The sequence below is a fragment of the Papaver somniferum genome, unplaced genomic scaffold (genome assembly GCF_003573695.1).
Source record: "Papaver somniferum cultivar HN1 unplaced genomic scaffold, ASM357369v1 unplaced-scaffold_45, whole genome shotgun sequence".
Taxonomy (NCBI): domain Eukaryota; kingdom Viridiplantae; phylum Streptophyta; class Magnoliopsida; order Ranunculales; family Papaveraceae; genus Papaver; species Papaver somniferum.
The window spans coordinates 343,424-367,141 of record NW_020647082.1 but is presented as its reverse complement, the minus strand read 5'-3'; the positions used below and the strand labels follow the sequence as shown (position 1 = coordinate 367,141).

The 23,718-nt window shown below is 37.0% G+C and overlaps 2 protein-coding genes and 1 long non-coding RNA gene across 3 annotated transcripts; all 3 read left to right on the top strand.

The window, feature by feature from the left end:
- Nucleotides 1-13,719: 13,719 nt before the first annotated feature.
- On the top strand, nt 13,720-15,209 carry LOC113342605 (ribosome maturation protein SBDS-like). Its single transcript, XM_026587095.1, has 5 exons — nt 13,720-13,740; nt 13,885-14,022; nt 14,127-14,327; nt 14,475-14,642; nt 14,739-15,209. Exons 1-5 carry the CDS (start codon nt 13,720-13,722, stop codon nt 15,207-15,209), a joined length of 999 nt encoding a protein of 332 aa, XP_026442880.1.
- Nucleotides 15,210-16,851: 1,642 nt separating this feature from the next.
- On the top strand, nt 16,852-18,886 carry LOC113342616 (galactokinase-like). Its single transcript, XM_026587101.1, has 6 exons — nt 16,852-16,986; nt 17,207-17,311; nt 17,692-17,877; nt 17,989-18,123; nt 18,415-18,549; nt 18,791-18,886. Exons 1-6 carry the CDS (start codon nt 16,852-16,854, stop codon nt 18,884-18,886), a joined length of 792 nt encoding a protein of 263 aa, XP_026442886.1.
- A 1,335-nt stretch (nt 18,887-20,221) lies between these two features.
- On the top strand, nt 20,222-22,754 carry LOC113342626. The gene is made up of 3 exons (XR_003356762.1): nt 20,222-20,432; nt 20,727-20,800; nt 22,247-22,754. It is a non-coding gene; the product is annotated as an uncharacterized LOC113342626 (long non-coding RNA).
- The last annotated feature ends 964 nt before the right edge of the window (nt 22,755-23,718 follow it).

Sequence of the window (23,718 nt, the reverse complement as noted above, 5' to 3'; positions counted from 1 at the left end):
AACCGAGAGATGATTCGAGATATGATTTTGAGTGAATCAAGTATTAAACTGTGAAGATAAATGATGAGTTGAGGTTTCTGTGTATTATGGGGAAGAAGGTAGTGCCGTTGTGATAGACGCATTTATGTGTCTAATTTGTCCTCAATTTTTCGTATTATTAGTACTCGTTTTCTTCCTTATTACGGTGTTTTGTGTGTTTGTAGGCATTTTTGGGAAATAAACATTTTTGGAAAATTCGGCTCGAAAAGTTATTTTTTCACCCGGAGGACACGTGTTATTCGGACTCCCCTGCCTTGATAAGGGGCACCTCAGTTTATAAGGGGCACCCTAATTGGACATCTGTTATTTACACTCCACAGACGGATAGGGGGTAAACCCTTTCTTCCTCATTTGGACGATGTTTTTGGCGGGAAACAAATCATCTCACCTGCAGAATTAGGGTTGAGTTTTTGATCGAGTTTTAGAGAGACTAAAAGGTTGAAATTGATTGGGTTTATTTATTAGGCCTAAACAGGCCTGGTATAGTCATTTGGTTGAACCCAAATTGGTTAGAACTCGAATTAGAAGGAAACAGAAAAGCACGAGTTATGCGGGAGAATATACGGGATTACGCAAGATTTAGACGTGTAATGCTTGTGCTTGGATTGTGCCAAACTGGAGCAGAAACGTGTAGAAATCAAATAAGGATAGTTTACAGTAACAGACGCGTGAAGAAGAAGAAAAAGGAAATAAAAATATCTCCGAGGCTGGAAGAGTTAAGGAGAATTATTACGAGTTATTACAAGAGATTTTCATCGTATGTTGTGTATAAATAGCGTCTTGGTGTAGCAGAGAAGAAGACGGAGAGTTTGGGAGAGGAATAGAGCACCACAGAGTCGAAAAATCAAGCTGCAGAAACCACCATTTCTGTTGTTGCATAGCTGAAGAACACGAAGAACAGACCAGCAAAGACAGTCGTTTTTCTACAGTGGTAACGACTCACAGCCGAGGGTCGTACATCAGAGGCAGACTTATTTGCTACAGTATCAGTGACACATACTGTGGGTCGTTCTGGTTTATAACACATATAACTGTTACAAACCCGGTTTTCATTATATTTCTCCCTTTCATCATTTATAAACCATTTTTGAGCAATAATAATGAATTTCGAGCGTGTTTCCAACATGATGAAGCTATTTACGCATGAATAATTTGGTAACTATTATATTTTCTCTAATATTTAATTATAATTCACTCAATCACTGCTTTTGCAGAGTTTTTAATTGTTTGCATAATTTTCTTCATTAGTTGTGATTCAAGTAGATAGGTTATGCTTTGATTAGATAATCTATGCTTAGGGGATACAATTAATTTTTGAGAATTTTCATGATTATTTGTGAGTTATGAAAATAAGGGACTTAAAAGATAATTAGAGTTTTGGGTTATTTACCATCATTCATTCATGTGTAATAGTGGAATCAGTGTCTTGGTTATTTTCTCATATCTTGAAATCAAATTTTGAGTTAAGTTTTCTTTTTACTACAACTCAATTGAAAATCACATCTATTTTTGGCGCCGCCGACGCGGATTTGTTTATAAATTTTTTTTTTAGTTTTTTTTATTTGTTCCTTTTTACGCCTTTTGATATTTTTTGTTTGCTTTAAGATTTGGAACTGAGCTAAAGAAAAGGGGAGAAAGTGCTGAAAACAAAAGCGAAGCCAAAGAAGAAAAGAAAGGAGGAATCCAAAAGGAGTGAAGAAGAAAATTTTTGTATATAGATATTCTAATTTATTTTATTTTTTTTAGAAACTGTAATTAAGGTTTTTATTTTTGTAATCTTTTATTTTCGGACATTGAACTTTGGGACTTTATTTATTTTATTTTTTTGAACCCTACGTAAGGGTAGTTTTAAATATAATTGTGTGCAGAGAAGGACGACGATTACGATATCGTCTCGGCCCCTCGGGTTCGTAAACGACATTGGAGTTGTGGCCCGAGTCGACTTCAACGGTTCATCCCCCGTATGGAACGGGAGGTTAGAATTTTAAACACCTGTGAATCCCCTGTCAGCGGGTTTACTGGATGATTTTGTATGCATATATGCTGAGGAATCGAATACGGCTGTTTTAATTTCCTAGTAAAGGGCAAGGCCTGGCCATACAAGATAAGGGTTCGGATTTCATCACCGTTCTCTTCTTGCCCGCCTTAGGAAAACGAAACCAAACGCGAACATAAGCCTAAAATTTTGACTAGAACGAGGCCGATAGGGTAACGAGCTTAATAGGAAAGTCATTCGAAAAATATTGGTTACTCTTTTAAGCATACTTCGAAGTTCATGATGGTTTCTGTGAGTTGAATGTGTGACTGCGCCGCCTTGTAATGCGGTGAAGCCTTGGGTATCAAAGCTCCACGAAGCTTCCCTCGCCTCTATTCAACTTACTTTGACTCGGATTGATTCCGGAGGGGTTTGCTTAAATTGTAACGAATTCCTTTTCGAAGGATTAGAAGCTGGTCTAGAAACAATCTAAGTGGAGCCTTCATGCTTTTTGTTTTCTAGATAAAATAGGCTTGTGTGGTCGAGTCAGCCTTCTCTGTGCTTGTTTAGAATCCCCTTGCAGTTAGGATGTCGAACTGGTATAGACAATACAATGATTATCCAACCGAGCAACATGGAAATTACTCTTTTTATGATCATAGTGTGAATAGTGGTTGGGCGCGCCAACCTTTGCAAGATTTTGGGTCATACCATGGTGAGCCCAATTACTATCCACACGTGCATCAGTCTTACGAGCAAGAAGATTATAGTACTAGTTCTTCGTCTCTAGAGGATACAATCAAACTATTGAAAAGTAGTCCTTTTTATGATCCATCTGTTCATATTACTCCTTTAGAAGAGTCCCTCAGGAAGTTAGCTGAGTCGACGCGTAAGTTAGCTGAGATGAATAGTATAATTATAGACGAAAGAACTACAATAATGAGTGAACCTTCTTTAGAAAACCACCTCAAGCAGATAGCTGAGACGAACGAAAGAATTACTCGAAATTATATGAATTTCCAACACAGTGTTCCCAGTTTTACCCTTGAAAATGAGGATAGTTACTATTCACCTAATCAAGATGACGAGGATAGAATTGGAGACACTATTTTAGATGAGGTTCGATCTCTTTCATGTTATTATGATGAGGATAGTGTTGATGGAGAATCATACTTATGTAGGAATAGTGATCAGGAAATGGTTACTCCAATTGAGCTTTACAATGATAGTATTCTTTCTAGTTCAAATCCAAACAAAATTAATAATTATTCACCTATTCAAAAGGACGAGGATTTGACTAGAGATACCCTCGTTTTAGACGATGTAGTGTTTCCTATTTACAAAGCCGATAATGATTTAGAGGAACGAGTTTATTCTGAGAATAATGTTTTAGAGTCTAGCGATTTAGAAACAATAGTCTTAGACGAAGAAGATGAACTCGTAGAGCTTTTAAATATGAGTGAGGATGCATCACTAGAGTATAACCTTAAAGAAGCAATTGACCATTTTCAGGATTCCAATGATCTAGAAATTGTAGTTAGTCTATCTAGAGACACCCAAAACTCTAAGTTTGGGGGTGATTATCATTCTCCTTGTGATTTACCTTTAACTCTTAGAAATTTCCCTCGTCTAGGACTTGACATTTGTGCCTCAACCATCTTACAAGATTATCTCCATACACGTTTTCCCGAACCTAGTAATGTCCAAAAAGAAACTCAGTTGTTAGAAACCCATCCTCTGGATACCAAGATTGATTTTGTTTTTCCACCAAAAACTTTTCTTCCAATTGTGGGAACATATGATTTTCAGATGTGTCGGTTATTAAGTTTTGAGACTAAACCTAATTACTCTAGGAGAATAGGGTCGACACATTTTCTTAAGGAAGACCACCTCTTTCATTGTGGTCAGCTGTATGAGTCAAATCTGACTGACTTAGAGGATCCCCAGTTATTCAGGCTTTTGTTATGCGCTTCTAAGTTCTTACTTGAGTATTTCCAGACTCTTCAGCCTGATATTCAGAATGTCTTTGAGGAAATCGAATCAATGAAAGCTTTTTTTATCTAGACCATGTTATAGAACCTGAACCTGAACATCAGCTAGATGTAGTTGTCTTAAACAGGAAACTAGACAAGGGTGTGCTTTATTTGCTAATTTTCTTGGGATGTTGCGGATTCCTTTTACTTGTGATAGCCCTATTTGGTTTTGGTGATCCACAGTTATTCCGGCTATTACTTTATGATTCTAAGAGGTGACTAATTCCTTTTGATGTCTGGCTGAAGACTTTAAACTTAGCACTTCTTGGGAGGTAACCCATGCTCATGCAACACGGTAATATCTTTCCTTAACTCTTTTGCTTCAAGTGGTAACAGTTTCTCCTTGTTCATGTTTTTAATTTTATCTTTAGAACATTGAGGACAATGTTAGATTTAAGTTTGGGGGTATGGGAGAAACTTTTTAGTTGCAGTGAAAAAAAAAACTCCAGAGACTAGAAATTTATGCTTATTAAGGTCGGCACTAACCTATCTAAGTGGATGGAAACATCTTGGTTTTAGGAGTTGTGGAACCAATCTTATTAGATGGAAACATCTAAAGAGTCTATTCATAAAAGCACAGAGCTCAGGTGTTAGAATAAAAAAAAAAACATGGTAGTTTCGCCATATCTCGTTGAATCCTAATCCTTCTGTTTTTATTTTTTAAGTGATTTGGTGGGGCACACGATTCAAGTTGATACCTTTGCTAGGGTGAAATAGGGTGATTGAGATACCAAAAAAAAAAAAAAAAAAGAATTAAGACCAGACCATCAGACCAACCAGAATAAATTCAATAAAGTCGACCACTGGTGCCCTTGTATATGCCAGTTGTGTTGACCTAGATTTAGGTTTATCCACCACCGGTCCCCTTGTATATGCCAGTTGTGTTGATATTAGTCAGACCGGTATCTCAGTTCATTAAGATAGGTTCATCTTGGAAGAGGCCTCCAGACAGATATGGGAAACACCGTTCACTTTAAACCATCGATTTTTTCTCTTTATCCATCTTCTTAATCTTTCCAGGTGATTGGTTGACTCCGGTTATGATGTCCAGAAACTATTTGAGTAGAGCTCTGTCACTTTATATGAATTTTAGTATGTGGGTGCAAACTCGTGTACAACAACTGGAATTTCGCATCAGGGTACTTCCTCCTGTAGTCAATAAGTATGCCAACCAAGGAGATTATTTAGTTCCTTCCAAGGTTCTGCCTAGATATCTAGGGTCTGGAGTAAAAGGTTTTTATGGGTACACCTCTGTTAAACCCACCGAGACTAACTCGGTTTCATTTTTTTATTAGTTTTGCTAGAGGACTAGCAAAGAATAAGTTTGGGGGTATTTGATAGACGCATTTATGTGTCTAATTTGTCCTCAATGTTTCGTATTGTTAGTACTTGTTTTCGTCCTTATTATGGTGTTTTGTGTGTTTGTAGGCATTTTTGGGAAATAAACATTTTTGGAAAATTCGGCTTGAAAAGTTTATTTTGACACCCGGAGGACACGTGTTATTCGGACTCCCCTGCCTTGATAAGGGGCACCTCAGTTTATAAGGGGCACCCTAACTGGACAACTACTATTTACACTCCACAGAAGGATAGGGGGCAACCCTTTCTTCCTCAGTTGAACGATGTTTTTGGCGGGAAACAAATCATCTCACCTGCAGAATTAGGGTCGAGTTTTTGATCGAGTTTTAGAGAGACTAAAAGGCTGAAATTGATTGGGTTTACTTATTAGGCCTAAACAGGCCTGGTATAGTCATTTGATTGAACCCAAATTGGTTAGAACTCGAGTTAGAAGGAAACAGAAAAGCACGAGTTTTGCAGGAGAATATCACGGGATTACGCAAGATTTAGACGTGCAATGCTTTTGCTTGGATTGTGCCAAACTGGAGCAGAAACGTGTAGAAATAAAATAAGGATAGTTTATACTAACAGACGCGTGAAGAAGAAGAAAAAGGAAATAAAAATATCTCCGAGGCTGGCAGTGTTAAGGAGAATTCTTACGAGTTATTACAAGAGATTTTCATCGCATGTTGTGTATAAATAGCGTCTTGGGGTAGCCAGAAGAAGACGGAGAGTTTGGGAGAAGAATAGAGCACCACAGAGTCGAAAACTCAAGCTGCAGAAACCACCATTTCTGCTGCTGCATAGCTGAAGAACACGAAGAACAGACCAGCAAAGACAGTCGTTTTTCTACAGTGATAATGACTCACAGCCGAGGGTCGTACATCAGAGGCAAACTTATTTTCTACAGTATCAGTGACACATACTGTGGGTCGTTCTGGTTTGTAACACATATAACTGTTACAAACCCTGTTTTCATTATATTTCTCCCTTTTCATCATTTGTAAACCATTTTTGACCAATAATAATGAATTTCGAGCGTGTTTCCAACATGATGTGCTAATTCTCTCACAACCAAGGAAATGAGGAAGCTATTTACGCATGAATAATTTGGTAACTATTATATTTTCTCTAATATTTAATTATAATTCACTCAATCACTGCTTTTGTAGAGTTTTTAATTGTTTGCATAATTTTCTTCATTAGTTGTGATTCAAGTAGATAGGTTATGCTTTGATTAGATAATCTATGCTTAGGGGATACAATTAATTTTTGAGAATTTGCCTGATTATTTGTGAGTTCGCAATAGTTCTGTTAGGGTTCTCTGTAACAGTGGGTTTTGTAACAATTATAACTGTTACAAACACACTGCTTGATACATTTTCTTCTATAAAACACCTTTTTGAGCTATGGAAAATTATTTTGAGCGTGTTTTTACCATGTGGAGCTAGACCCCATCACTGGGACAACGGAGGAAGCAACTTTTCATGATTGTGGTAAATGAATTAATTCTTTTATTGACTTTTTGCATAGATTTAATTGCTTTATGATTTCTATTAATTATTTGTTATTTTGTTAGATGCTGCATGCTTAGTTCTAAATACTTTAGATGCGTCATGCTTTTAACTTACAAATAATATTTTACGAAATCTATTTTTGGAAAATAACTAGAGTCACAACTTCTTTTGTTTGAGCTATATTGTCTAGAGTTAATGACTGAACCATAACAATATGAAAAGTAGTGGAATCCCGCGTCTCAGTGTCTCTTCATCTTGTGACAAATTGTGTATATATATTTTTCCTTATTTTATTTATTAAGTCTTAAAACAAATTGTCAACAAATCTGAATGAACGAATCATCTTTTTACTACAACTCAATTGACAATCACATCACGTTGTGAATCACGAAGAAGGAATAAATGAGAAATTATTAGGGTTTCTGTAATTCAATTCGAGAATTCGATTAAGGGTGAATAAAGAGAAATTAGAAGATGGGTTTGTTCTTATTTGGTGTTTTATGGAAGTTGTGGTGTTGTTTGATAATCGCCTCGGTGAATTAGGGTTTGAGTTGGAAATCCAAATGAAGAACTTGAAAATGAAATTGAGGGTTAAATGACGGGTTGGAGATGGGTTTTTGATTGATTTGAAGATTGAGATTTGAGATAGAGATTCTGAGATGAAATCGAGCATTAGGGTTTCAGGCTCAAACTGATGAAACAGATGGTGATTGTAGATGAAGGAGAAGGGTATCCAGCACTGATTGAAATTATGTTGAGTTAGCAGAGGGGATTGTCTAGCCATATGAGTTTTGGATTTCAGTTGAGGTAATCATCTTCTCTTTGAACGGATTGATTTTCAGTTATTATGATGTGTTGTTGAGTTTGGGTTTGTTATAGTAGTTTTTGTATTAAAGAACAGAATGGTTGGAGGTTGAGTATGAAATTGGATTGTGAATCTAATTGTTAGAATTGATGGTGAAATTCAGTTGGATAGAATTCTTGTTGTTGGTGTTGTGGTTTAGGTTGTGCTGAATTCTAGGAAGATTATATGTGATGGAATGATGCAGTGCAGGGATGAAGTTCTGAACTGGTGGTGTTGCTCTGGTTGTGTTTTTGTTGGTAAAATGTGATGAATGTTGTATTCAATTTGATAGTATTGTTACTGATGTTGTGTGTACAAGGTGGTTGTGAACCGAAAGAGAAGTAGAGGTGGAGAAAAGGATGTTTTTTGGTCGGTGACAGGTGAAAGATTAGTGGTAGTGTTTGTGTAATGGGTTGGTTAGCTGTTAGAGCTGAACTGTTGGTGGCTGGTGCTGATTGTGTTAAGCTAAGACTGAAATATGGAAGTATGCAATGTTAGTGATGATTCGCAAATGAGTTGTGTAGGTTCTGTGATTTGTGGTTATGGAGTGAGAGATGTGATTTGTGGTTAAATGACGGATTGCAGATGGGGTTGAGCTATGTTGTGTGAGTTGCAGTGAAAGGGTTTATATGAGTGGATTGATCTGAGGTTGAGCTTAGTTTGATAGGGATGATATAATTGTAGCTAGTGTTCCTGTGAAAGCTTGCAACATCTCCATTGCAGGTAATTTAAGCTTGTGTTGTAATTAGACTTTGTAGCTTATTTAAAATAAATATGTTGTTGTGGTGTTGAGAAGTTTTAGTGTTATCTGTTAGAAATGAAATAAATTTAGATGAAACTGTAACCTAGTGAGACTGTTACTTGGATCAGGCTTGTGGTCAGCTTAGATGACTCATTAATGCTTCTGACTCGCTCTATCTAACTGAGTTGAGTCATCTTGACTCATTGAGTTTCCCTATCTTGACCCTGAGTTGAATCATTGACCGATTCATGTTTGACTCATTTGACCATTGGCCCTGGACCTTTCTTGACATGGACTGTTAGTAGACCTGTGACTGTTAGTGACCGTTTGTTGACCTAATGGACCGGGCCTTAGGTTAATGGGATGGTTCAGTAGACTTGGGCTTAGAGCCATTCTTCTTATTAAACAGGAATTAGACCTTTGTGGTATGAATTATCCTTTGCTTCCTTTTACAAAATTGTAGATGTTCATAAGTCTTATCTGATAGACTATAGACCTAATCTAATTGAATTAGTAAACCATTAAATATGCAAGAGATGGGTAATGAAGATGTGTAGAACCTTAAATGGGCTTAGAATAATTAAAGTAGTTCACTTAGCCTATAACTAGAGAATTGTATGAGATTATGTTATGAGCCTTGTGTGGGCCTTTTGGCTAGATTCTTAGACTTCTTGTGTGATTAACAATTAGTCGTTATTAACAATGATCGATTAAAAGAATGAACCAGTGGATCGTGGATCTCGAGGTAGGCGTGGCTTGTCATCAAAAGAGGTGGGAATCAACAACGAACTCTCTTGTATTCATTATTGTTTTAAAAATCAATCTTGGTGTTATGAAATTCATGCATATCTTTGTGTGCTCTGTATGGTATGATATGTGTGCCGACAAAATATCCAGGATTCTAATGAGTGTGGTTAGCATGAATATTACCTAATGAGTGTGGTTAGCACGAATATTATTCTTCCTTTATATCCAATATTCTAATGAGTGTGGTTAGCACGAATATTACCTAATGAGTTTGGTTAGCGCGAATATTACTCTTCCCTTATGTGCCGCAACACACATCTCATACATGGATGTTTACTGTTATTTATGAATGTCTATGAAGAAGTTTCTACATTATGTTTTATTGTCTTTCCTTGTATTACCGACTTTCGATAAAACCTGCATTTACTTCGAATCATATTAATGATTCCTTGAAAGCTAGTTGTTATTCCTACGGGGCACCCCTTTTAGGGATGATGTGCTCACCCATTCCCACTTTCAGTTTCAGAGACAGATCAGAGTTGCGCAGCAGAAGCTTTGTGGCGTTGAGTCTTCTGTTATGTATATTATGTTGTATATTATATTTGCAAACCAAATGACTATTGTATATTTATCATTTGAGAGGAATTCTTATTTATATGTTTCTGAGCGGGGTTAGTTTTTGGGTTAAGCTTTATAACAGGTTTCTTGATTGAATGTTAAGTAAATGTTTTAGATTCTTAGTGCTTCTTTTTTTAGCTAATCTCTTGGAACAGTCAGCTGCTAGCTTAGGGGCGCCACAAAACCCTTTAGCAATCAGTCTAGATTTAAACCTAGAGATAGTACCATCAACATTATGTTTGATTCTATAAACCCATTTGCATCCAACAATGTTGTAAGAAGGATGAAACTCAACTAAGGACCATGTACCAGCATCTTTTAAGGCAGTGTATTCTTCAACCATTGAGTTTCTCCATTTTGGAATTTTGTTGGTTTTAGAGAAACATGTTGGTGCAGGTTCTGGAATTTGACTAACTAAATTTGCAGAAAGCGCGCACATACTTTGCATTAAACACTTTGGGTCTAAAAATACCTGATTTTCCTCTGGTTTGGATTTGATGTATATTAGAAGGAACTGTGTTAGATGTTAATGAAGTATCAGCAGATGCAGAAGCAATAGAAGTAGAAGTAATTGGAGTGACTGATATACTGGAAGCATCAGTTGAAGCATCTATGTCAGAAGCACCATTTGTATAACTATGTCAGAAACAACAGAAGAAGTAGATGAAGGTGCTGAAGTTACAACTGATGAATGAGATAACTCTGATGCTGAACCCTTGGATAAAATGGTGGAAGAAATAACTGCAGTAGGTTTCAAAGGAAAACCATTTTCATTGATGACCACATGTCTTGAGACATAAACTTTACCAGTCTTGATATCCAAACATCTGTAGCCTTTATGATGAGAACTGTAACCCAAAAATACACAGTGAATGCTTCTAGGTTGAAGTTTGTGAGAAGTATAAGGCCTGAGCCATGGAAAGCAAGATGAGACCACAGTTACATCCGAAAACATGTCACGACCGTTGTCCCAATGATAAACTAAAATATTAGCAGGTCGTAAAGTTGCACCCTCATTAGACATGAAACCCAAAGAAATTTCTTTCCTGGGGGGGACCCCAGCGCGAAAACACATATCAGCAATGGTATCTCGAAGAAGGTCATGCCTAAATTTTAGTCCACCTCATGGGCACAATGCAAGGCACGGTGTCCATAAATATTGATGTTACGGTTGCAGAACGAACACTGTCTGCCTTTAGAAAAATGTGGGATACACAAACGATAGCATAGGATAGCACTAAATTGTCAACCCCCCACTCTCTGACTAAGGCCCTCGATAGGAAGAGCTTTAAGAAAGTCTTGAGCATGTATGGAGTTATTACATTTCCATAGAGCACAATCACGTTGAGACATTGACTATTTCGCCGACATGTTCTTCATAACAACCTCAAAATATTTAACCGCCAGTAACTTCATTTGATGGGGGGCGGTAAAATCGACACTGGTATCAGTGCACACACTAGAAAAAAAAATGCACGACTCGTTGCAAACCATGGTCCAAGCTTTGTAGACAAGATTTTCGAAAGATAATGAATTGGAGAGGCTGAGTTTGAATAACATATGCCAAATAACAATAATGAAAAGCATCATCCATAAAATACAGGCCCAACCCACCATGTATGAGTGGAAGCGAGGCTAAAAAATTTGCAACGGTCCCATACCTGATCAATCATTCACGACAACGTGATGTAGGTGCAAAGCAAGGTGGGAGTCGAAAACATCTTGCACCTCCTTTAGGTACTCAGGTAAAGTAGTTCTAGTGTGTTGAATTTAATGTTGAATGTGGATCTCTAACTGAAACATATAAATGAAAATTACTTACGAATCTCCTTAGTCAATGTATTAACGGTGCGGCCATCACCTCCCACTACAATCGCATCCTTAACAATATACATTTTGATGCTAGTCCCGTGACAGTGAGCGCCCCTACATATAAACAATCCAAAATCAAGCAACATTATATTGTAATTACAGAACTTAATGGAAAGTTGTTTCGGCAGTAACTGAATTACGCACTCCATTATCCATAATGTCAATGCAACTTACCAAGTGGGATTAATGGGAAGCCCGTCTTCTTCTCGAAACAGACATCGGGGGATTGAAGATGGATAGGACGCAGCACTTGCATAGCCTTTACCTCCCTGAGAAAATCGCCCAACATTGTTCAATGCTGCACTCTTGATGAAATCCGTGGCTTTAGGTGATTGAGTAACAAGGAGCATATCACTCTCCTTCATCTGAACTCCCAACTCTACTGCAGCAACAGCCTACATTACACCCGGTGAAAAAAAATAATGAACATTCCCTTCGTATAATTTATGCAGCATATGAAGTTATGAACCACTTGCTTAAATTAGGTGCAATTACGGACAATTTAATCAGTTATGCATGATAAGCTACGCAGTTATGCATAGTTGATTTTACTGCATAACCAGTTATGCATAATAAGCTACGCAGTTATGCATAATAAGCTACGCAGTTATGCATAGTTGATTTTACTGCATAACAAGTTATGCATGATAAGTTACGCAGTTATGCATAGTTGATTTTACTGCATAACAAGTTATGCATGATAAGTTACGCAGTTATGCATAGTTGTTTTTACTGCATAACAACTTATGCATAATAAGTTATGCAGTTCTGCATAGTTGATTTTACTGCATAACCAGTTATGCATCGTAAGCTACACAGTTCAGCATGTTTGCTTTTATTGCATAACAAGTTATGCATGATAAGTTACGCAGTTATGCATAATAAGTTATGCAGTTCTGCATAGTTGATTTTACTGCATAACCAGTTATGCATAATAAGCTATGCAGTTATGCATAGTTGATTTTACAGCATAAGCAGTTATGCACATTATTTTTTTTTGGGCCTGCGCCTAAGTTCGCCTAACGTAAAAGACGAGGAATAGCTGCAGATTCTGCTATTTGTCTTTTTTTTCACCCTTATGCGTCCACCGTCTCGAAAGTCTGAAGTCTCAAATACTGTACTAAATTGTAAGCTTTAGGTTAGGCAATTGTCTGGGTTAAGGCCATGTTCCCATTCTATGTCACTATTCAGAAGGCAAAAAGGGCCTCCAGTCTTAGTGCCATTCCCATTCTTCGGACTTTTCTGTAATGTCTGTTGCATTCATTCCGACCGGTGCAGCGTTGCTTCTTTACTGATGATGTATGCTCAGGCAATTCAATGAGTTCAACAAGCACTGAATGTTCAATAGATTTGAAGGACTAAAACGTCTTTTTAGCTAAGAAGATATGGACAGCTGGAAGATAACTGCAGCTAACATTCCATCCATCACTTTTGGTCAAAACTTGCCTAGTCTAGCAATAAATAAAAAAAATGGCCTAAAAATGAAAAGCACTAAAAAAACGGGCCTATTTTTGTAAAAAGCCCTTTACTTTTCTTTCGATGGATTTGAAGTGTGTAGGTATAAAATTGTGATATAGGTTTTCCTATCCTCCCGTTAAGCAAAACTCTCCTTGTGCCGTTGTTTAGAAGTTCAATTCGGAGTATATTTCTGGAATGTGTTTTAGGATTAGATCGTCTGATTTTCGGAAATACTGAGATTCCAGGTGAAGGAAAGTAGAGTTTAATTAGAAATCGGTAACCTATTGTTTTTCCCCTATAAAAGATGCAATTCTGTTGTAGGTTCTTATTATTTCTGCGTTTCAGTCTTCACCTTTGATCTATAATATAATTCAGTCTTCACCTTCAATCATACCAACATCTTAATAATTCGTTCACTGATCCTCTGTTAGTATTCAATAGAGATGTCTTTCCGAGCAAGGGGGTGTGTGATTAACGATCCAGTAGGGCAAAAGAGATTGACCAACGTTGCGGTTGTCCGTCTAAAGAAGCATGGAATGCGATTCGAGATTGCCTGTTTCAAGAACAAAGTCCTTTCGTGGCGTTCTGGAATGTAATTATCATCTTCACCTAAATCTCTATCCCTTAAATTAATAATTAACTTGATTCGTATATAGCATCTAATAGTATGTGCAAGAAGAACTGATATCCTTAATCTTTTGCTTTGCAGAGAGAAAGATATAGATGAAGTATTGCAGTCAGTTACTGTTTACTCTAACGTTTCTAAAGGAGTACTTGCCAAGTCCAAAGATATGATTGCTGCCTTTCAAACGGACGACTTATCAAAGATTTGCATTGAGGCAAGTTGATCATTGATCCATCACCGCGCACAGTCCTTTTCTAGTGTTCTATACGTAATGAGAAGGAAATACTGATTTCTGCTTGCTGTATCAAAATTGTGCAGATTATGCAGAAGGGAGAGCTTCAAGTTGCTGGGAAGGAAAGAGACTCTCAGTTATCAAGTCAATTTCGGGATATTGCAACCATAGTCATGCAGAAAACGATCAATCCAGAAACTAAACGTCCATATTCTATTAGTATGATTGAGCAGCTTATGCATGGAATTCACTTTGGTGTTGATCCTCATAGCACCTCAAAGAAACAGGTATGTATTACCCACCTTTTAGATATGTGAAGTGGCACCTCTTAGTTATCTCTGTGTTTAATTAGGGAACCACTTTTCTTTCATATCAGGAGTCTCGACTCATTTCTCTATCTGCTTCTAATTTATCCTTTGTTATGACTTGCACAGGCCTTAGAAGTTATACGTGAGATTCAGAAGCGGTATCCCATCAAAAGAGCCCCAATGAGATTACGGCTCATCATACCTGAAGAAAGTTCATCTTCTCTTATGGAAAAGCTCAATGCATGGAATGCAGATATAGCATCGAAAGATGAATCTGGAAATCAGATATCTTTGGTAAGATGTGCTTTCTGAATTTTGAATAGTATGATCCTTTTGGAAAATCATATTTTATGTTGTGGTTTAATCCTCGTTATATCTGAATCTGAATAGGTCTGTGAGATGGAGCCTAGTATTTTCCGAGAATGTGATGCTCTGGTAAGGACTCTCCATGGTAGGTCAGAAATGCTTGCCGTATCAGTGCACTTTGAGAAGGATACCGATATTGACCATTACGATGATCACAAGGACGTCATTGAACCAAGTCATCATCCTATAGTACCATCAAACACTGCAGATTTAGATGCGATCAAGTTAAGTGAAGGTCTACAGAAACAGTCGATTTCCACAAGAAAAGATGGAGCTGCTGGAGTCGAAGCTGTAGAGGTGAAACAAAGCAAATGTAGTACCTGCAATGTGTACGTGGGGGACGCTAAGCAATACCGCGAACACTTTAAGAGTGAATGGCACAAGCATAATCTGAGACGAAAGACGAGGCAACTTCCCCCTCTCACTGCCGACGAATGCTTGGAAGATATGGATATGGGTGATGCGAAGTCAGATTTGAAAGAGTACACATTTTAATATCTGCTGTAGAATTATAAGTTGAGTTGTTTACAGTGTTGATATGTCATTGAGAAAGGCGGTGATACTAATTTTTTCATAAACATTTTTAACTTAGAATTGGATGATTGGATCCTTCGTTTGAACTTTGCGGAAGAGAATCTATCAAATATTAAATACACTTTTACTACTAATCGAGAACCATATGCAATGCATTATTCCCAGATTAATAGGATTTTACTATCAAATTCTGCTCATATCTTATTGAACTGATCTGTTTTAGAACGAGCTTGAACGTACGCACGAGCACATCAGAATAGTCCACTACCACCTAAGAAGGGACATTAATCCAACTCCAGATAGTACCTTTTCTCTAGGAAGATGAGTACCATGGTGTTGCAGCTTCTTCCGAACAGGTAAAAGGTTTTCCACAAATGTCGGACAGAACTTAGTAACCACATCAAACTTAAGAGGAATCGCTGAGGAAATAGCACGGATATAACTTTCACCATAGTATTCTCTTTCCAATTGTATGAATAAATCCAGGTAACCGCTATACGTCGTTTTTCACAGCAATGGACTCCACCACCAAAGTGCTTATGTTAAAAGTAATGTTTATGCTGCTTTCATCCCCAATAATGGTGCGGCAGGAGTATTGCTCAAGATCAATGTTGCTCGATCAAGATAATTCTGGGTTGTGAAACAGGACGCAACATCTCCACTTTTGGAGGAATCAATAACGTTAGTGAAAAGGTTATCTCCTGAAGAAGATTATCATCGAAGAGGATGTTGTAAATGTAACTACTGCAGTTATGGGTGATAATAGAGATATTCCATGGAGTATCCGGTCACTGTCAGTGATCCTAGCCAATAGACAAGAGTCTGGTGGGATCTGGTTTAGTAGACTCTTGTTACTGGCTAGGCTCACTGACCCATGAAACTTTTCCCTTGTGTTGATAGTTGTTAGAGAAAAGGAAACTGTATCGAGTCCTTTTTTTAGTATGTTTCACTGTTGTATTAGGTTTCCTTTTTGTAGTTTAGTTTCTCTTATAAATACAAGCTTTTCTATTTGGTTTTCCCAATTTGAGAAACCAAGTATTATTTATTTACTATCAAATCAGCCTATATTTTTTATATCTCAGAATTCTTAGGTCTCCATGGCTTATGTTAGAAATGCAACGGTAGATTTCGTGAAGGGTGACGATGAAGAATCTGAGAAAGTTTATCAAGAATTTGAAAAGTCTATTCCAGAAGATGTAAGGATTTATCATGAATTAAAAGCTGAATTTGAAAAAAAATATCAAGAACTTGAAAAGTCTATTTTAGAAAAGATTTATCAAAAAGTAAAAGCTAAATTTGAAACTGAAACTGAACAAGGAGGCATGCCTCCGTATGAATGTTGTTTTCCTATAAGTCTGGAGATTAGGTTGAGACACGAGATTCTTCTAATGGGAGATTCTGCCTTGGTAAAACGAAGTAAGTACTATTATTTTATTCAATCTCTTAAAATAACTGTTTCTTTTCTTTTTTCTAACCAAATTTTATCTACTGCACGGGGAATCAAATTGTATATGCAGTAGATGATCAATCCAGCAAGCTCCGGATGTTTCTAGACTTTATTATTCCTCTAGTAAACCAATATAATCCAGTTTATTATGCAAAAATGGCTGTAAGATTCATAAGGAAACAGCTTGTTTCTCCAAGAATGGAAGATTTGGCAGTTCTAATTGGAGGTTTTGATTCCCATAACCCTATGTTACCTTGTATACTGCGAGCAAACAAGTTTGCGGTTTTAGCGGTAGAGGAAAGCACTTGCACTGACGGTGACGACTGTGATTTAGATTTTGCATTAAAAAAAAAATTCAACGAGATATGACTGTTCATCAAGTGATAAGAATTGGCGAGTACTTTCACCGGATAATAAAAGACAACACTGAGAAAATATATAGACTGCCTGATAGGTTAAAAAGTAAGTTTAGTTTTTCTCTAACTTGCACATATGTTGGTGTGATTTCCAGCGGTACGATAACTTTCCTCATAGTTCGTATGAAGCTAGTCATGAAGTTCATTATGCAGCTGCAGGACTCGTAGAAAAGTACTATGAATACTGCAAGGATAACTTTGTTTTGCCTGCGTGACCATGAAAATGATCTAATGTTTGGCCAGCTTGACTCATTGTGTTTCCTTGTATTGTTCCCGTATTAGATGTGAAATGGCAATAATATAAATTTCCACGATATGTAAGATCCATTTTCACGCGTATAGATACGGTAAAGTTTAGTTTGTAAGGCATATGTTTGATTCAATTTTCAAGGTGTGGACCTTGTATCGTCTGCGTGGTTCTTTTTGTAGATTGATGCTGTCATTCCTAGGTACAAATACTTTACTTAATACATGAGTGAAATATACTTGCTGGCTGTAATGTGTTTACTTGTATATTAAGTACTGTCCTTTTTCGGTTAGTTCATCGAAGATTTAAGCTATATCTTTCTTTTTTTGGCAGGCAGCCTCCGAAAAAATGAAATGTGGATCCGCAGCATTGATTGATTTCAACCCTATCCATGCCACTGATGTGCAACTTCCTGCTGGTGGAACTTTTGTGGTAGCCCATTCCTTGGTAGAACCCCAGAAAGGAATAACTGCGGCAATAAATTACAATAACAGAGTTTTTGAGTGTCGCCTAGCGGCAGTGAGTTTTTATTGTTTTTTGTTCAAACTTCTTATGGTGCAATCCACAATAGTCTGAAAAATGTTGATTGAGTTTAATATAAGTTTTCGGTGGTTTCTGAAAAAATTGCAGATTGTCCTTGGTATAAGGCTAGGGATGAAACAAGAGGATGCGGTCTCTAAAGTTAAATCTCTAGATGATGTTGAGGGTTTATGCGTTTCTTTTGCTGACAGTCGCGGCTCATCTGATCCTGTCCTTGCTATCAAGGTATCCATATGCTTTCTGGCTTCAGAGATTGACTCTCTCTTTAGATTAGTTATTTTTCAAATAACGTCACTATTCAAAGATTTGCAAGAGCCAATGCTCCATTAGTATGATTGTACGACACTTGTTCGTGTTTAATATCAATAATATGGTTAAAGATTCCTGGGTTTTATGATGTTTATGTAGCTAGCATAAAATACTAACACGGTCGTTTAAATTTGGCTCTTTTAATTCAAGTTACTTTTAGTTTCAGTTACTATTGTTTTGTAAGTCTAATTGCTTCATCCTTGACAGGAATTTCTGAAGGAAAAGCCTTATACAACTGGAGAAATTGAAGAAATCATACAGGAAAGTCTGGAATCAGTCTTTTCTAGTTCTTCATCTTCACTGGATGTGCTTAAGGCCACAAAGCACTTCAAATTGCTCCAGGTAATTCCTAATTTCATATCCATATTTCATTACTCAGTTGTCTAACCATGCGAAATTGTTTAGGAACTCTCTAGTTTTCTAGGTCAATTAATAAACTCATTATTAATTTGGATGGATCTGGGTTTGCTTGTCCAAAAACGAAATAAAAGTTAATTGCTCCTTACTTCTTAGATGTTGTCCAAATTTGTATGAGTTCTTTTCTTGTAGTTGTTTTTATATTTTGTGTATATATCTGTTCCAGCGGGCATCTCACGTATACTCAGAAGCTAAGCGTGTTTATGCTTTCAAGGAAGCTGTATCATCAAAATTAAGGTGCGCCCATCTTGTAAATGTGTGATTATTTAACGTCTAAATATGATAACCCATTAATTTGCGTATTGTTACCCATTTATGGTGTTTTTATTTTTACCACTAAAAGTGTGGTAATGAAGTGTGACACCAAACCAGATCTACGAAATAAAAGTACCATTTTTCTTTCTTCTGTCCTGTCATCCTCTACATAAATTTCGATTGAACAATAAGAAAAGCATAATTCTAGAGTCAGCACGTGTGCCATACTTATATTTAGTTTTCCATAAATTCTAACGGCTACCAAATTTGGTTTTCTAGTGACGAGGAGATACTACAAAATCTTGGTGACTTGATGAATGATAGCCATCAAAGCTGCAGTGTCCTGTACGAATGCAGGTATTGTAACGATTTCATGCTTGTTTACATGTAGTTTATATAGATACATATGGTGTAGACGTATCTTCACGCATATCTACTTAAAGATTCTTCTATAATTGTATAATGCTGTCTAGTTTCTAAGTCTTTTTTCTCTTATCTTCTTTCCAATTCCTTAGCTTCCCAGAGTTGGAAGAGCTGGTAAAAGTTTGCCTGGACAATGGCGCACTTGGGGCAAGACTTAGTGGACCCGGATGTGTGTGTGGGGGGGGGGGGGGGGGGGGGGGGGGGGATGTGCAGTTGCTTTGGGGGGGGGGGGGGGGGGGGGGGGGGGGGGGGGGGGGGGGGGGGGGGGGGGGGGTGGGTTTTTGGTGGGGGGAGTAAGGGTTTTCCTTTTACCATTTCTCCTATAACATCTAACCATGTGTAATTTTTTTCCGCCTTTCTGCAGAAATCGAGGATTGATAAGCGGGTTATCAGAAAAAAAGAACTTGGAATATATGTGTTTGCCTCCAAGCCTAGTAAAAATTAGCACAAAGGTCGCCTTATCTTTTTTAACTAATGAAATTTTGTTTGCACTAAATGTAAAATAAAGCTTAATGAATTTTCTTAAATAGTCTGATGTTTATACCCAAAATTATTTTTAGGAACTAAACACGATTGGTTGGTGTTGATGATGCGAAATTTTTGGTTAAAACTAATAAAAAATAAAGATGATGTGAAATTTTTGGTTAAAACTAATAAAAAATAAAGATAATAGGGTTATAAACAAATGTACCCCGTTTTTATACCGGATAGACAAATGTACCCTGTTTTTTTCACTTTTACAAATATAGGCTTGTTTTAATTTTTCCATCCAAATATGTTAGTTTAGTCGATTTATCGTACAGTCGGTCAAATTTTCGTTGACTGAGATGAGAATTTGAAAACACAGATTACTACTTTACCCTTTAGATGAAGTCACTTATTAAGCTCGAGGCACATCGTTCGTTCCTATTATTCTCTGTTCTTCTCTCGGGTTCTTAACAACCTATTCTTCTCTCAGCAAAATCGGTAGAAATCTTAGGGGTTTGTTTCAATTGATTGCGTTTGCGTTGTTTATTTGGTAATTTTTTGGTGACGATTTGGCAGTGGGCGAGATGGTGCTTGGCGGCATAATGATTTGGTTGCTGTTGTGTTATTGATGGGGTTCTCGCTTGAAGTTGCTGGTGGCAACGGTGCTGATTTGTTCTTGCCGTGCTCGATTTTTTTTTTTTTTTGACGGCTACTGCTATTGAAATATGTAGATTGCGATTTTCAATTGAGATAAGAAAATTGAGAGTTAAATTAAAAGCTTGTAGGACGAGGGTTGAGACTTATTTTCCATGGGGCATAGTAATATGCTATGAGAATTGAAGCTTGAAAATTGAAGGGTTATCTCTAGCATGTGTAAATTGTAGCTTAAATTTGGTTAGTTTCAGTTTTGAGAATCGCCAAGGTCTTTATAACAACTGATTTTGGGGTTTATATAGGCTATGGAGGTTGGAGGCCAACACCAGCAAAAATGCATAACAAGTGTTTGATAGAAGTCCCAAAAGAAACAAAGGTAAACTTCCTCTTGCTTTCTTTACTCATTTCAGTAATGATAGGGGTTTCATTATAGCTCTTTCCATGAATTGATGAATTGGGTATTTAGTAAAAACCAACTCTCTCCATTACAGTTTAGATGACATTCTAGGAGTTTTCATGTACATTAAGAAATGGAGAGAAATATGAAGATTTTCCAACTATACCCATAAGAAAAGTCTCCAAACATTAATTGTTATTAGTGCATTTTAAAATAAACTTATAATTCCAAGACAAGGTGTTAGGGTATTATTGGTAATTTTGTGGGAATATATGAAAACTTTCAAGTATTGTGGAACAAGAAAATAACCTTAAAACATCATCTAAAATGGAATGGAGGGAGTAGTATTTATGATTCATCATCTTAGATTATAAAATAGTATCACAAGTCTAATTTGGTTAAGTACTCTAGGATTTATCCCATCACAAAGACAGCATGTCAGAGCTCTTTTCATACTAGATACTGCATTAATTTGATTCTCTGTAGTGATATGTGGAAGATGATTCCAATATATAGATGCAAGACGGTATAATTTACCTGCTCATATTGATAGTCTCAATTAGATATCTTATATGTGATAATTAAGTTTGTCACAACTCTTCTACTTTTAAATAAGGCTCAAAGGAAATCATCCCGTTGTTTTCATTATCACACCTAGCTTATTCATGGTTATATGGTATAATATTGTTCTGTTTTGCTATATACAAGCTCATGTTTTGACATTGATTGATCTGATACAGTGGAACCATGAATCTCGGTCGTGATAAACAGTCTTGTTGTAGCTTTTCTTGTGATATTTTTCTTTGCTTTTGAATATCTTGATGTGTGAATTTAATTTGGATAACAACCAGCTAGGAAGTTTAAAAATAAGTCTTGCATTTCTTAATGTCATGTTTCACTTTGATAATAACAGATATTTGCTACATCATCTCTGGACCACATTGGCGTTCATCGAGAGCTTGTGTCATGGCTTATTATTTATTAAGTAATTAACTGGTACATTAGATTTCAGAACATGTGTCAGTGTCACCATCTCCACTAAGCCTTTAACCATCTTAGACGGTAACATGATCGATCAGTTAGGCAATGGAATGAAAGCTAATTATTTATAGAAATTTTTACACTATTGACAAAGAAGTCATTTTATTTGGCCAAGCATATTCTCATGCCTGGAGTTATCATCTATAGCATGGATGAGTGACTTAGGAAACTTACAGGCACCAAGGCTGAGTGGTTCACATTGATGTGCAACTATTCTCACATCCTTAGCGTCCAGTGTATGCATTGATGATGCTGAATTTTCCACAACTCAGTTGCAATGTCAGTAGTTTATCGTTTAATGGTCGTTTCTTATGACTAGTTTCACTATAGTGTATTATGGGTCAGTATAGAGTACGCTTGATGATTATGTTCCTGCCGTTGCAGATGCCAATTACTGCGATGGAAAAATTAGTGGTGAAGTTCGCAGCACACGAGTTACAGATTCTATTTCAGGGATTCAATTGTTGAACCAACTACCTTCGGCGAAAGAATCCATAGGATGTTGAAGTTGGGTGTGAGCATCGACGAAGATAATACTGACACAAGAGCTGACCTAGAGATGCCCGAACTTGTTGAACATGATGCTAAGGGCAGCAAGATGGAGGAGGTTGACGAATCCCTTAAGCTTTGAGTTTCTGATACGGACGCTCTCGACATTCTCTTTAATATTAGCTTTATTTTTACTTTCTTTTTAATTTTCTTCCTTTTCTCTTTAGTTTCTGCCTTAGAATTTTTTTTCTCCCTTTGAGTTTGTAGCCTTAGAATTTTAGTATTTTCTTTTATTAAAAAAATAGCAGGGGTCAATTTTAGAATGCCACGTGTCAAAGAAATAGTGCCTTGTACACGGGCTGGAACAGAGTTAACTAGTAGCTGAAATCGGCAATTCAATACACTAAACAGCTTGTTTTTATTAAAAGGACTAAACAGTCTTTTTAAGGCCACTTAACTGTCCACGTGGAGGATAACTTTACATCTACCGTTTTTTCAAGATCTAATTCTCCGGAAAGGATCAATTGAAACCCCCTAATGGTTTTTGCTAGACCAACATATTTTCCTGGAGAGCCCGTGGTCAAAAAAAGGAGTACATTTGTAACAATCAAAAAAATGGGGATACATTTGAAATGGCATAAAAAAACAGGGGTACAAATGTATTTCACCCTAAAAATAAAGAGAAGAGACAAAGATGTAACGTGGTTTCGTAAGTTGTGCCTGCATCCATGGATGGACCTGGTGGAGAGAGTTATGGTATTGATATGTGATTACAAAAATAATTTGGTTAGCTAACCTAGAATTCCCTCTCCCTTTAGGGGATACATTTAGTTATATGGTTACGTAACTCTAATTCTGATATAAACTTGATGTGCAAGCAACTTGGGCAACAAGATTTCTGTAAACTTCTGGAATCTTCCTTCACAGATTAAACGAGATTGATTTGCGGGCTCTCCGTTAATTTATTGACGGTACAAACATCAACCTCTCTTAACCTCCAACTTGTTGGGGGTTAAGAAGTTTTTTTTTTTCCTTCGCGTCGATCGTCGATCACGTAATTCGCCCTCAAGCGTGAGTAGAGAAATTACAAAGACGCCCCAACAGTGATAACCTGCAACGAAAATTTTTCACGTGCTAGGAGAGACTTTTTGCCACGTGGGGACTTGCTACTCGAGACTTGAAAGGAATGTAGTTTGTGTGCTTGCGGATGGGGAAAGTCTTTTTTCTAGCAACGTAACAAGGTTATAACGCTTGCTGCTCGGGAAGGCTGGCTGTTTCTTGCGTTGAGAACAAGTTTTTTGACCAATATCAGGCATTGGTATCGTGGTTGAGACGAGACTTTATGCTTTTCATGGTGCAAGTCTTTC

Excerpts from the sequence above, each read along its gene's own strand:
- LOC113342616 (XM_026587101.1), top strand. The coding sequence starts at position 16,852 with ATGGCTGTAAGATTCATAAGGAAACAGCTTGTTTCTCCAAGAATGGAA. Across the intron at positions 16,987-17,206 it reads ACAAGTTTGCGGTTTTAGCG|CGGTACGATAACTTTCCTCA; the intron begins GTAGAGGAAAGC and ends TGTGATTTCCAG. Across the intron at positions 18,550-18,790 it reads AGCACTTCAAATTGCTCCAG|CGGGCATCTCACGTATACTC; the intron begins GTAATTCCTAAT and ends TATCTGTTCCAG.
- LOC113342605 (XM_026587095.1), top strand. The coding sequence starts at position 13,720 with ATGCGATTCGAGATTGCCTGT. Across the intron at positions 13,741-13,884 it reads TGCGATTCGAGATTGCCTGT|CTTTGCAGAGAGAAAGATAT; the intron begins TTCAAGAACAAA and ends CTTAATCTTTTG. Across the intron at positions 14,328-14,474 it reads ATAGCACCTCAAAGAAACAG|GCCTTAGAAGTTATACGTGA; the intron begins GTATGTATTACC and ends TGACTTGCACAG.